Source organism: Dromiciops gliroides, chromosome 2, assembly GCF_019393635.1.
Source record: "Dromiciops gliroides isolate mDroGli1 chromosome 2, mDroGli1.pri, whole genome shotgun sequence".
In the NCBI taxonomy this organism is placed as follows: Eukaryota; Metazoa; Chordata; class Mammalia; order Microbiotheria; family Microbiotheriidae; genus Dromiciops; species Dromiciops gliroides.
The window spans coordinates 109,869,603-109,884,368 of NC_057862.1; the positions used below are offsets into that span (position 1 = coordinate 109,869,603).

A 14,766-nucleotide genomic window follows, 5' to 3' on the forward strand; every position below is an offset into this window, starting at 1 on the left:
GAGCTGAAAAAGGAAATGGCAAACTACTCCAGTGTCTTAGCCAAGAAAACCCCAAATGGGGTCATGAAGATTGGGACATAACTGAAAAACAACTGAACAATGAATAAAAATATAATTAATGACCTACATGAATAATACTTTTTCCTACTATCCCTTACAAAATCATTCTTTAAAATCCTCATCAATAAGATGTGTATCAAAGGCTTCTAGGGGCAGGAGGAAGTTACGAAAGGAAAATAACAAAAGATGAATATAGGTATGTCTTTGGCTGAGGTAAAAGTGTCATAGAACTGTTATGGCATGGGGGATGCACCTTAAATGTGAAATTTGCATGAAATACCAGTTCTTTCTCATGCCCAGGAATCTCTCCATTGTAAACAGCCTAATACCTTGGGTCTGAAACTTTCTTGGGAAGTTTGAAGAGACAAAATGTTGCCAAAACAAACTGACAATCACCTAAAATCGAGATGTATTCATTCATTTATGAAAAAGATATTAACTGAGCCCCTACAAGGTTTAGTTCTCTGCTATGCACTGTGGGGAAGCAAAGAATCAAGACACTATGCACCTTGTCCCCAGGAGTCCACAGCTGTGTTGGGAAAACAAGACAAAAACCAAGGAGTTTAAGTAGTATGATTAAAGAGTAAAATCTAATATGGGTAAGTGGACATTAAGTGGAGGGAAAACTCTATAATGGAAATGAAATGGCCAACTCAAATTGCCTTTAAGTGTTAGCTTGCAAAGGATAATGGAAGTGACTTTCTGCATACCATAGTGATTTAAAAGGTTGGTATTTGTATTTGATGCCACAATCTAGAGTACTAGTTCTGGGGGCCCATCATAAGCATTATATACATTATCTCACTTGATCTTAACAACAACTCTGTGATCAGGTATGAATACACCCATTTTACGCATGAGCAGGTTAAGTAGATGGCCTAGTATCCAAATCCCAGCTCCAAAGTAGCTTAGCCAAAAGACTTAGAATCTAGGTTTTTTGATTTTTCAGTCCAGGCTTCTTTCCACTGCCTTTTAACAAATGAGATGATATATGTGAAAAATTACTTGAGCACCATGGAAAATGTAAGGTATTTTAGGATATAATAACAATCCCTTTGTCTGTTTTACACAAAGCACTGAAGTTGATTAATTTTTGTTTAATTCACTTGGAGAATTTTTCCCACTGCCATTCCCATGGAAACCAGAAGCTAAGAGCCAAGAACACAGGAAGATGAAGGCAATTTTAGTCTATCACCCACCAAGAAACCTCAGATTTGAAGTTAGTGTGGGGGAAACCACAGATCAGGGCCAGTTTCTGGGCAAGGCAAATTAAGAGGCATTGGTAAGTACCCTTTGTTCAAAAAAAAAAAAAAGATCCTAGCTGAAATTGGAGACTCATTACTTTGGGCTAACAGACTGTTTTAAAGTGAAAATACTTTTAGAAAGATTAACACATTAACACTATAGTCATTCATATTTTAGTGTGAATTAGTTTCATCATCTGCTTTCTTCCTTATCACCCCCAAAGATTATATGCCTTTAGGGAACTGTAAGTTTTTATTGGATCAGAGAAAGAAAACAGGCTTAATTCTGGGGTATGTGACCCTATTCAGAGAGGACAGCTGGTGGTAGACAAAATATTATTTGGGGGGTTTACATATCATGGAGAAAAACAAACTGGTGACAGAAAAAATATTATTTGGGGCACAGAGTTGTACTAACCTTCAAAAAATATTGTCAGTATTTTTCCATGAGTTTGTTCTATAAGCTTAGAGCCTCCCTTAAGGAGAAACCATTTTAATGGCCTTATGACCATCGGACCTAATGTTATTAACAATAATTTCTATGAATAGATTCTATAAGCTTCAGCCTCTCTTAAGGGGAAACTGTCATGTTGGTCTCAAGACCACCAGGCCTAATCTTATTACACTGTCAGAACTTTAACCTACTTGTTTTCATCAATGTCCATTTTCCTCCTATTTATAAACTGGCCACATTGTGTTTTATTGAGCCTCTGGTTAGCCTGTCAGGGGTGATACTGGAAAGAAGGCAAGAAGGACACATGTAGATTATATGGTGGCTACTATGGTACCATTGTAACAAAAATTAATCAAATACTTTCCACAAATCAATCAATCAGTAAGCATTTATTTGGCACCTACTATATGCCAAGCATTGTACCAGAATCTAAGGATGCAAACACTAAAGAGAGAGAAGGTCTCTGTCTACAAGGGCCTTAGATTGATCGTACATATGGCAGACATATTTGTTAAATTTTAAATTTGAAAATTGAATAATTCATGTTCTATTTACATTACTCCCTACTGTAGCTTCTTACCAATGACTTCTTCCATTTCCTTGTCCCTCAAGTGTAATTGGTTTAGCAGTGACCAGTTGTGGAGCACAGAACCCAATTTCTTCAGCCAATGTGAAGGGGTCTTTCCGGAATAGAGCTTCCCCTAAAGATCTACCTAAAACAATTGCATAACAATAATACAGTTAGAAGGGGTGAGGGCTTCTTCCCTTATAAATGATTAGGATTTGGAAGTAGCTAAAACTTAAGCCCAGGTTTTCCCTAAGATATAGGGAGTAACAGATTCAATGAAGTTCAGCAAACATTTAAGCATTTACTATATATTAAATTTAATATGTATATTAAGCATTTTCTATGTATACATACATACATACATATATATATACATATATATATGATGTAGCTAGAGGGTAAGAGAGAGACAAAAATAAACAAGAAATTATTTCTGCCCATTACGGTAGAACAGACCAAAGACTGATGTGATGTAATAAGAGAATAAGAGCCTGAATTGGTGGTAGGAATAGATAGAAAAAAGATAATTGAAAGATATTGTAGAGGTAGAATCTTGGCAGCTGATTAGACATGGGCTGAGGGAGTGGGGAAAGCCAAAGATGATTTTGAGGTTTGGGGTTTGGGTTGACTTAGAAGAGCTGTCCAAATGTGAAATGGACTACCTCAAGTGGCTCATTCCATAACTGATAAAGGACATGAATAAACAGTTTTTAGAGGAAGAAGTTCAAGCTAACAATAACCATGTGAAAATATGCTCTAGGGGGCAGCTAGGTGGTGCAGTGGATAGAGCCCCAGCCCTGGAGTCAGGAGTACCTGAGTTCAAATCTGGCCTCAGACACTAAACACTTACTAGCTGTGTGACCCTGGGCAAGTCACTTAACCCCAATTGCCTCACTTAAAAAAAAAAAGAAAAGAAAAGAAAATATGCTCTAAAATAATTAGTTAGAAAAATTCAAATTAAAACAAGTCTGGGGTCTTACCTCACCCCATCAGATTGGCAAAGTTTAAAAGAAAAAGGGAAATGATATATGCTGGAGGAGGTGTGGGAAAACAGGCATGTTAATTCCCCTTTGGTACAGCTATGAACTGGTCCATTTTATTCTGGAAAACAATTTGGAACTATGATCAAAAAGCTGTTAAACATACTCTTTGAGCTGGTGATATCACTACTAGGTCTATACCACAAAAAGATGAAAGAAAAAAGAAAAGGACTCACAAATATGAAAATATTTATAGCAGCTCTTTTTGTCACGGGAAAGGATTGGAAACTGAAGGGTTGCTCATCAATTGGCTGAGCAAATTATGGTATATGGATGTGATAGAACACTACTGTGCTATAAGAAATGATGAAGGTGATGTTTTCAGAGAAACCTGGGAAGATGTGTATGAACTGATACAGAGTGAATTAAACAGAACCAGGAGAACACTTTGTAGAAAAATATTGAATAGACAACTTTGAAAGACTTAGGATCAGTATAATGACCAACTACAATTCCAGAAGATTGAAGATGAAACATGCTACCCACTTCCTGATAGACAGGGTTCACTTAGAATGCAGAGTGAGACATATTTTTTTTGGACACAGTCAATGCAAGAATTTCTTTTGCTAGACTACATGTTTGTAACAGGGACTCTTGTCTTTCTTGCTTTCTCAACTATGGAGGGTTGGAAAAGGGAAGAGACAGGAGAGAGAGAAATGTGCATCTGAAAATGAAATAAAATTTAATTTAATTTTTAAAAAGAAATGGTGAGTATCTGAATGCTTACTGCCTTGGGGAAGGGGGAGGGGAGTGAGGGAAGGAGAGAGAAAAATTGGAACCCAAAACTATAAATAAAAATGTTTATTACTTAAAAAAAAAGGAAGTGGTGAGCTTCCCCTCTTCTTTAAGCAGAAGCTAAATGAGTCCTTGAAGATGGCTCCATATAGTGGGAATTCTTTTCATAGGTGGGTTGGACTAGATGGCTTCTGGAGGCCCTTCCAGCTCTCAAATTCTGTGATTCTTGAGAATGGTGGCACCATCAACGAAAATAGGAAAGTTGACTGGAGGGGCAGGTTTGGGCAGAGAAGATAATGAGGTCAGTGGTTTGGGCAGAGAAGATAATGAGGTCAGTGCTGGGTATGCTGAGTTTGAAGTGGCTGAAGGGGGGCATTCAGGTGGAGGGAAATATCCTAGAGGCAGTTGGAAATGCAGTCTGGAGTTCAGGGGAGAGGTTAGGATTGGAGATAAAAATTCTGAAGTCATCCGCAGAGAGGTGATGATTAAAACCAAGGGAGTAGATCAGATCATCACAGGAAAGAATTACATAGAGAAAAGAAAGCTAAGAACAGAGCCTTGAAAAATGTCCACATTTGGAGGTAGCAGGGTGGGAGGGAGTTAGAAGAAGAAATCAGTGAAAGAAACTAAGAATAATGAACTAAGATGAAAACTGGGCCTTTTAACTAATGGCCTTTCAGGGCATATATGTGAACAATTTCAAATTGATCAGTCCTTCCACTTTGTGACTAAAAAAGAAAAGACAATTCTTTTAAAATCCTGTCTCCAACTCACTCTCAAAATTATCCTAGAAGGCAATACAAAGCCTAAGATTTCACATTACACTTAGAATGATCATTTGTACTTTTTTCCTTATTACATTAAAAAACAACAATCCATCCATAAAACTTTATGTACCCTGACTTCTACAGGCAATTCAAGGCCAGTGTAGACGTCAATAAAGTACAGCTCCCCTCCAAGCTGTAAAAGAAATTACTCAGTCCAAGCAAGGCCAAATTTGGCATCTGTCTCAGAGGAGGGGAAAGCAAAAGGGAGGGGAAAAAAACTTAGAAAACAAACAAAACATCTCTTCTGACCCTGTGTGTGTTAGTTATGTTCAACTATCTACATGAATTCTATGTTCACAAGTGCAACCAGCCAAGTTCACTACCTAAGGAACAAACTCAACAGCAAATAATGTGGCCACCCATGGACTCCCAAACCCAGAGCCATTATGAGTGAGGCAGGCTGGATTCAGGCTGTTGTAAACCTAACAGTGTATAATAACAGCGATGCTAGTAAAAACAACAACTTGTATTCATATGCCTCTTTCCAAGGACTTTTCTCACAAACCTAGCTCCCCAGGTTTCTCTAGTCTTTGAAGTACCATCCTCAAAAATCTCAGGGATTGGGGCTTCAGGATTCCTTTTATCTCAAGAGGATTGGAAGATACATTCTGAGATCTCAGAAGTTCACAAAGTCTTCAACCCTCTTCCTGCAGTGAAAATGATGAATTAGCTTAAGGAAAAAAAATGTTCAAAAGCCATGGGGCTTTTGGGAACTGTTGGGCAGAATTTTTGTGTCAATTCTTTTATTTTGTTCCTTAATCTAGGAAGGCGCCTGGCCTTCCTGCAAATAGCACGCAAGCCAACTACCATGAAGACTTTTGTGGCAGGAGCAATATCTACTCCCTGTAAGCTTGGTTAGTTTCCCCCTAAAAGGCAATGAAACTGTCCTTGAGACTTAAGTGGTGCAGGGGACTAAGACTTGACCATTTGATATAGTTTTTTGACTGCCTGATTATAAAGTATAAAAGTATAGGTGTAAAAGCCCAGGGCACCAAGAGTTGAGGGCTCTTTGGGTAACTTTTCAGTCTTGACACAACCAAGTATGCCACTGTAATAAATGCAAAGGCATGGGAAACTGCCCTACTTGAAGAGTTCTGTGTCCTCGCTGAAGAACCTTTCCATGCTTGGTTAAATAAACCTCCTTTTGTCAAATGTTAGATGTACTACAAGTGTCTATTCTGTTCCAATCTATAGGCCAAACCACCAGATGACTCTGAGTCAGAACTGGTCAAATGACCCTGATACAGAACATATTACCTCCCCTACATACCAGGTCATACACTCTGAGAAAATAGATCTTGCTTGGCTCATATCCTAGATTGTCCATATAGCTTTGCCCCTTTGATATATGATTGTGATAAAATACTATTGTGCTACCAAAAAAACGATGAACAAAACACTTTCAGAAAAACTTGGAAAGGCTTATATGAACTTATGCAAATGAAGTGAGCAGAACCAGGAAATCACTGTACATAGTAATAGCAACATTGTACCAGGATCAACTGTGAGCTTCCCATGATAAATCATTGTGGTCTCTGGGGACTGCTTTAGCTAGAAATCCACAGCAGTACATAGGAAAAAAGATTACCCATCTTCTTACACTTCCTAAATTCTTTGGTTATAATGAGGATACTTACCATCACCTCACTGCCAATTGTAAACCTGAACAATCTGAACCCAGGGCTCTCTTGTCATCACTTCTTAATCCCAGAAGTAAATGAGAAGAACAAGTTTAGATCCCAGTTGAGAGGAAAGGGAAGACCATGACTAATACTCAGTGCCCTACCTCCAGCACTTAATAGTCCTGAAGAACATTCTGTTTATTAGGCACAAGTTTTTTATTTTATTTATTTATTTTTTTTTTTGGTGAGGCAATTGGGGTTAAGTGACTTGCCCAGGGTCACACAGCTAGTGAGTGTTAAATGTCTGAGGCCGGATTTGAACTCAGGTCCTCCTGACTCCAGGGCCGGTGGTCTATCCACTGCGCCACCTAGCTGCCCCTTATTAGGCACAAGTTTAATGACACAATTTAATTTAGAGAAAGAAAAAGAAAATTTCCCAACTTTTTTTCCCCTGACAACATGGACTTTCACATGTATCAGTATGTAAGGAGGGCACATATTTCTGAGCTACCTAAATGATATTGCCTCTAATAATTAGGTGCCTGCTTCCTCTCCTGTTAACAGGGATGTTACCAAGTCAAGAGGAGTACTAGACTTAGAGTCAAAACACCGTAGCATAAATTCTAGCTGTACCATTTATTTACTAGCTGTGTGTGTTTGGGCAGCTTCATGGCATCATATTGCATAGAGCACAGGGCCTGGAGTCAGAAAGACACATCTTCATGAGTTCAAATCCTGCCTCAGATACTTACCAGCTGTGTGACCCTGGCCAAGTCACTGAACCCTGTTTGCCTCAATTTCCTCATCTGTAAAATCAACAGGAGAAGGAAATGGCAACCCATTCCAGTATCTTTGCCAAGAAAACCCCAAATGGGGTCACAAAAGAGTCGGACATGACTGAAACAACTCAACAACAACAATGATCTTCTATTTTAAACTATTGCCAGAGAGCTTACATTCTTAGCAATAATCCACCATAGGCCTGATCCTGGATCTCTGAGGCCAGAATTTGAAGGTAAACATATCCTCAATACTATTCCTTTAACAAATAGCAACAATAATAACTGATCTTTAGACAGATCTTTGAGTCTTGCAAAGCAGTTTACATATATGATCTCATTTGATCCTCACAACAACCCTGCGAGGCAGGTGCCATTATCCCCATTTTATGGATGAGGAAACTGAGGCCCACAGAGACTCAGTTTTAACCTTTATCCTCAGCCTTCAATGACTTGCTCAGGTTCATATAGCTAGTAAATATCAAAGTCTGGATTCCAACCCAGGGCTTTTGACTACCAGTCCTCTCCACAAGAATGTGTTTGCATCTTTTCCAGTATAATTCAAGTGCCAAGAGATCCTCTTTTGCAATCCTCCATTCAATGGGCATCCACTTAATTTCCAATTTTTTGCCACCACAAAAAGAGCAGCTATAAATATTTTTGTACATGTGGATCCTTTTCCCTTTTTTATGATCTCTTTGGGATACAGACCTAGTAGTGATACTACTGTATCAAAGGGTATGCACAGTTTGATTGCTTTTGGGGCATAGTTTCAAACTGCTCTCCAGAATGGTTGGATCAGTTCACAATTCTACCAACAATGCATTAATGTTCCAATTTTCCCACATCTTCTCCAACATTTATCATTTTCTTTTTCTGTTATATTAGCTGATCTGATAGGTATGAAGTAGTACCTCAGAGTTGTCATGAACTTGGTTTTTAAAAAATATTTTGATAACTGTATTTCAATATAATTTCCTTGTAATTTTATTTTATGCATTTAAAACATTATTCTTATGGATAAGGGAAGAATTTATGATCAAACAGGAGATAGAAAGCATTACAGGATGTAAAATCTATAATTTTGATTACATTAATTTTAAAAGTTCTTGCACAAACAGAACCAATGAAGCCAAGATTAGAAGGAAAACAGAAAACTGGAAGGAGGGAAGGAATTTTACAGAAAGTTTCTCTGTTAAAGGCTTCGTTTCTCAAATATATAGAGAACTGAATAAAATTTATAAGACTATGAGTCATTCTCCAATTAATAAATGCTCAAAGGATATGAACAGGCACGTTTTCAGAAGAAAAAAACAAAGCCTCTCCTATAGTCATGTGAAAACATGATTTAAATCCAACTGATTAGAGAAATGCAAATTAAATAATTTTGAGATACCACCTCACACCTATCAGACTGGCTAAAACTGACAGAAAAGGAAAATGGAAAATGCTAGAGGGGATGTGGAAAAAACTGGACCATTAATGTATTTTTGGTAGAGTTAGTGAACTGATCCAACCATCTAGAGAACAATTTGGAACTATGCTCCAAAGGGCAAACTGTGTATACCCTCCAAGCATACTATGAGGTTCATATTCCAAAGAGATTAAAAAAAAAAAGGAAAAGGACCACACTGTACAAAAGTATTTTAGTCGCTCTTTTGTGGTGGCAAAAAATTAGCAACTGACGGGAATGCCCATCAATTAGGTACTGGCTGAATGAGCTGTGGTTTCTGAATGTAATGGCAATACTATTGTGCTATAAGAAATGATGAGCAGGCAGATTTCAGAAAAAACCTGGACTTACATGAAACTAATGCTAAGATAGAAAAGAGCGAACCAGGAGAACACTGTACACGCGTAAGATGCAATATTATAGTTACGATCAACTGTGAATGACTTTCAGCAATACAATGATCCAAGACAATCCTAAAGGACTCATGATGAAAACTGCTATCCACCTCCAGAGAAAGAAACTGATGGAATTTGAATGCAGATGGAAACATAGATTGTGTTACTTTATTTTTCTTGGGGTTTTGTCTGTTTTTTTTCCCCACAATATGATTAAATGGAAATATGGTTTACATGACTGTACATGTATAATCTATATCAAATTGCTTGACTTCTCAAGGAGGGGAGAAGAAAAAAGGAGAGAATTTGGAAATCAGATTTTTTTTAATCTTAAAAGTATTTTATTATTTTCCAGTTGCATGTAAAGATAGTTTTCAGCATCTTTTTTTTATAAAATTTTTCAGTTCCAAATTTTTTCTCCCTCCCTCTCTTCCCTCCCCCCTCCCCAAGACCAAAAGCAATCTGATATAGGTTATATATGTACAATCACATTAAACATATTTCAGAATTTTAAATGTTAAAATTGTTAATTACATGTAATTGGAAAAAACTATAAAACTAAAAACCCCCACATTATTCTGAGAAGTGTTCCTTAGGCTTCACTATAGGCTTCAGATAGGCCCAAGGGGTCTGTGACACACAAAAAAGCCAGAAGTATTTTATGCCAATAGCTACCCTCAGAATCTGGTTTTAAGCTTAATACTGCTATTTCATGATGAAGGTCAGGGCATAACGAAAAAAACAATAACGTATTTTTTCCCTCAGAAACTCAAACAGTAGACACTTTTCTTGAGATTTAAAAATACTGAAGTTTCTCAGTGTGCTCCTTCCTGTCTTGCAGAAACCTTGCAGAAACGGTCCTTTCTATGTTTTCCGATTACAAAGCATTTTTTTTACCTATATGTTCTCTTTGATAGAAAACAGTAAAGTAGGCAAGGTAGATACTGTTATCCCTATTTTATGGATAAGGAAACCTTAGCTCGTAGGGGTAAAGAAACTTGCCCAAAGATGTAGTCAGGTCCTCCTGATTCCAGAGCAGGGCACCCTATCCACTGCACCACGTGGCTGCCCTTGAAAACTGATAGATGGCATGTAAGCTCTCCTCAGTTGTAATAATAAAACTTTTATGAAACGGGTCAGATAGAGCATTTTCTGTTCCTCCTGGGCTGACGTCACTCTGAAGTTGGGTAAGATTTCCAGCACTGCTCTCCCTCAAACTCAATACCTTGGAAATATAGGCTCATTATAGCAGAATAGATATCTTCCATGTTATGATTTGTTGTTTGTGTTCCCAAATAAAATGTAAATGGAGTCCTGGGAAGAAAATAATACACCTACATAACCTCTCCTGAGACTCTGTCATATCCATTCTGGTGACATGTCCCTTCTCACCAACCAGCTGGCTGGGAGTATGGCAATCTCTGCCATTTCCACTATCCAAGTCCTAAATCCAGCAACTCTCCAGGCACTTGGAAGTCACGATGCCAGAGCCATAGTATCTGGTGATTAGAAAACTTTTTCCTAGAGCCTGGGTAGGGGAAGTAGGTGGTGCAGTGGATAGCTTCTGGAGTTAGGAAGATTCATATTCCTGAGTTCAAATCCAGCTTCAGACACTAGTTGTATGACCCTGGGCAAGTCAGTTCACCCTGTTTGCCTCAGTTTCCTCATCTGTAAAATAAGCTGGAGAAGGAAAAGGAAAACCACTCCAGTATCTTTGCCAAGAAAACCCCAAATGGGATCACAAAGAGTCAAGACACATAGAAAATACTATCTCTTTGTTTGTGGGGGCAGCTACATGGAGCAGTGGATAAAGCGCCGGTCCTGGATTCAGGAGGACCTGAGTTCAAATCCGGCCTCAGACACTTAGTAGCTGTGTGACCCTGGGCAAGTCACTTAACCCTCATTGCCTTGCCCTGCCCAGAAAAAAGAAGTCAATGAAACAATCTATCAAATTAAATTATTAAGTGCCCATTACATTAACAGGCCCATTACAGATGAGTAGTTATCTTTAATGCTTTGATTTATGGTTTGTATTCCCAAATAAAGTGTAAACCTAACCTGGGAAGAACCTGGTTGGCACCAGCCACCACGCTGAAGGCAAAAACAAGAGAGCAAGGCCTATTTGTAGCAAAGTGCAGAATACTGTGACATGTAGGTTACTCTTTGGGAACCTTAATCAAGGCATATACTTAGTTAGGGGCCAGCCCAGATGGCCAGGCTGAGGTCTTTATCGGGTGGGGAGGGAAAGGCTGCTGTGATGCCCCTCAGTTGTCCAGGGCGTGGGGAGGGCACAAGGTGCACTAGTTGGTGCACTGGAAGGGCTGAGCGTCCGATGGCATTCCTACCTTGAACTCAGGGTGCCAAGAACCTGGGTCAGCCTCCTGCCCCAGTCCCAGACCACTGGCCCACCAAGAGCCCAATGCCCCCATGCCCTGGCATCAAAGTTCATCTGCACATCCTGTCAGACCTGCAGTTCCCTGGAGGTGACTGTCACTGGAGAAGAGAAGACAGGGGATTCTCTGAGGGACAGCTGGGAATGAGGCAAAGGAAGGGGGTAGCCCAGAGGCAGGGATCTGGTGAAGGATCTCCCACAGGAAGGGAAGGGGCCACCCTGGGATGACACCTGGACGGGGCTAGATTTGATCATAAAAAGGGGGTATGGTGGGCAAGAGCCACACTCACTATTCCCGCCCCCCCTGCCAAATGTCAGGGGTCATCCTGCAACCTGGCCAGCCCTTCCATCAAAGCTTTTCTCCTCAGACCCACTGGGAACAGGCCAATCCCTGCCCCATCCTCCAGCAGCCAAGTGAGACGAGTTCTGTGCCATTGCTGGTCAGGGACCCAGCACCTTTGGTCAGACCATGGAAGAGAGAGGGCCAGTGGATGACCCCAACCTCCAGAACCTCCTTCCTCTACTATTGCCCACAAAAGCACTTTTTTAGTCTACTTTGATTTCAAGGAACCATTAGCCATCCCCTCAAGGTACTGCGTCCTAGAAGGGGAGGACAGAACTTCAATGAGCATATTTTTAAGTAGCAGAGAAGGCACAACCAGTGAGGCAGACCGCGCTCACAAATAGGAGGAGCTCTAAGTGGCTGGTGAGACCGGTACTAAAGGACTCTTACAAATCACACGTGCACGTAAATTTAGCAGTCACACGTAGTCTGTGCCTTTCTTTGAAATCGGCTTGCCTTTTACGTTTAGTAATCATCGTGGGGAACTTCAGGGACGACTGCACTTTGGGATAAACCATTTTAATGATGTCTGTGATTTGGTGTTTCTCACACTGTTCCATGTCATTATCTTGGTTTAACAAGCACATAGTATCAAGCCATATGCCATGTTCGGAACTCCGTTGTAAATAACTATCAGTATCTTTATGTGTAACTGGAAAAAAAATAAAATACTTTTATCAGAAAAAAATAACTATCAGTGCTTTCAGAACTCCCCCAAAATGCATGTTTACCATTACTGTAGTGAAAAAAATTTCAAAGAAATTTGTCCATCTGTAATGGGGCAGCTAGATGGCCTATTGGATAGACAGATGGACCTTGGTGGGCCTGGACTTGGAAGTCCTGAGTTCAAATCCACACCTACTAGTGGATGAACCTGGGTAAGTCATTTAAACTCTCTTGATTCAGTTTCTTCAACTATAAAATGGGGATCAATAATAGTCCCTACCTTGAAGCGTTGTTGTGAGGATTAAAAAAGCATTTGTAAAGGGGGTTACCATAATGCCAGGCACACGGAAGGGTAGGTGCTGTTAGAGATGCTTATTCTCTCCTTCCTGTGTGAGCCTCAGTTTCATCTATAAAATGGGCATAATAATAGCACCTACCTAACAGGTTGTTGTGAAAATCCACTTTGCAAACCTCAAAGTGCATTACATAAATGCTAGCTATTATCATTCTGTAGCCTGAGTTATTGCTTTCTAATAGTGGTTAAAGAGTGGCTAAGACAACTTAATTCAGCAAATACCTATAAGCATCCTACTGCAAAGCAGAGCACTGTGCTAGACGCTGGGGAAGATAGATTAAATTACAATTTTGCATTAAGATATTTTAATACACATATAAAATATTTGTATATATGCATAAATATATAGTTGTACATAAGTAAATATAGATTTTATATAAATGTATATATATAAGTATATATAAATAGATTTGTATATAAGTGTATATATATTTGTATACAAGTATATATAAAAATTTTTATATGCATTTTTTGTTGCTGTTTTTTAGTTATTTTAGTCATGTCTGATTCCTCGTGACTCCATTTGAAGTTTTCTTGGCAAAGATACTAGAGTGGTTTTCCTTTTCCTTCTCCATCTCATTTTATAGATAAGGAACCGAGGCAAACAAGGGGACACTATTAAGTGTCTGAGGCCAGATTTGAACTTTCCTGACTCCAGGCCAAGCACTCTATCCACTGGACCAGCTAGCTACCTATTTACACACATACACACATGCCTCTACATGTATAATCCATGTATGTACATATGTGTATGTATACATGTAAATATCTAAATCTCCATTCATTCATTTCCGTATTTGGCCCTGTCCTCATGGGGCTTACCACTTTGACTCAGTAAGTTCAATACTGTATAAACAGCACAGTGATCCATGAATATAGCCTACATTATTATTTCGGTGCATTGTCTATAGTATTATTTCGTTTGTTCTTCCCGTAAAAATCCCTACTAGGGAGGGTAAAGTGCCTTTTCTCTTTTTAAGGATAAGCAGGGCGGCAGCTAGGTGGGTAGCGGATAGAGCACCGGGCCCTGGAGTCAGGAGTACCTGAGTATAAATCCGGCCTCAGGACACTTAACACTAACTAGCTGTGTGACCCTGGGCAAGTCACTTAACCCCAATTGCCTCACTAAAAAAATTTAAAAATTTAAAAAAAAAAAGGGCAGCTAGGTGGCGCAGTGGATAGAGCACCGGCCCTGGAGTCAGGAGTACCTGAGTTCAAATCCGGCCTCAGACACATAACACTTACTAGCTGTGTGACCCCTGGGCAAAGTCACTTAACCCCAATTGCCTCACTAAAAAAAAAAAATGGCATCTGCCCTAATAACCAGTTGGTTGACAGTTTTCAGGATTACAAAATGAATTCAGGGCCATTTAATCAGAGATTATAAAGACAAAAAAAAAATGCTAAGAACTCAGGTCAAGGGAAGAGGCCACAGCTGGCCAGTTGAGGTACACTTTGCTAAACTCTTCGTTCTTCTACATGAACAAATGAACTATAATACATAAAACTGTAAATAGCACTTCTGAGTGATCCTGAGAAAACCAAAAGGCGTTATGCCTGTAGCATGGCCCATAGAATTGAACAAAGTGGGTCTGTAGACAGGCATTTAATGAAAAAATACATAAAGAATCAAGGTGGGGAGTTCTGACCTTACTGAATAGGAATACCCACAAATAGCCTATTCAACATCATTCTTTCTCTACCTTGCCAGCTGGTGTTTTGGAATTAAACCAGTATGACGCAGTACAGGCTAAATTATATTTATGCCATATGACTTTCTACATATTAAAGATGATTTCAATGCTCAAAAAAGTGCTATGGAAATAATGGAGA

At 39.3% G+C, this 14,766-nt stretch overlaps 1 protein-coding gene across 1 annotated transcript in view; it reads right to left on the reverse strand.

Annotated features, from left to right (window-relative positions):
• Positions 1-12,472, reverse strand: part of AS3MT (arsenite methyltransferase) — a 46,578-nt gene extending 34,106 nt beyond the window's left edge. The window contains 8 exon segments of the mRNA XM_043980416.1: positions 314-456; positions 2,339-2,363; positions 2,365-2,471; positions 4,974-5,061; positions 6,715-6,766; positions 10,428-10,676; positions 11,236-11,268; positions 12,369-12,472. Coding sequence (XP_043836351.1) covers positions 314-456; positions 2,339-2,363; positions 2,365-2,471; positions 4,974-5,061; positions 6,715-6,766; positions 10,428-10,676; positions 11,236-11,268; positions 12,369-12,472 — 801 coding nt within the window.
• Positions 12,473-14,766: the final 2,294 nt, after the last annotated feature.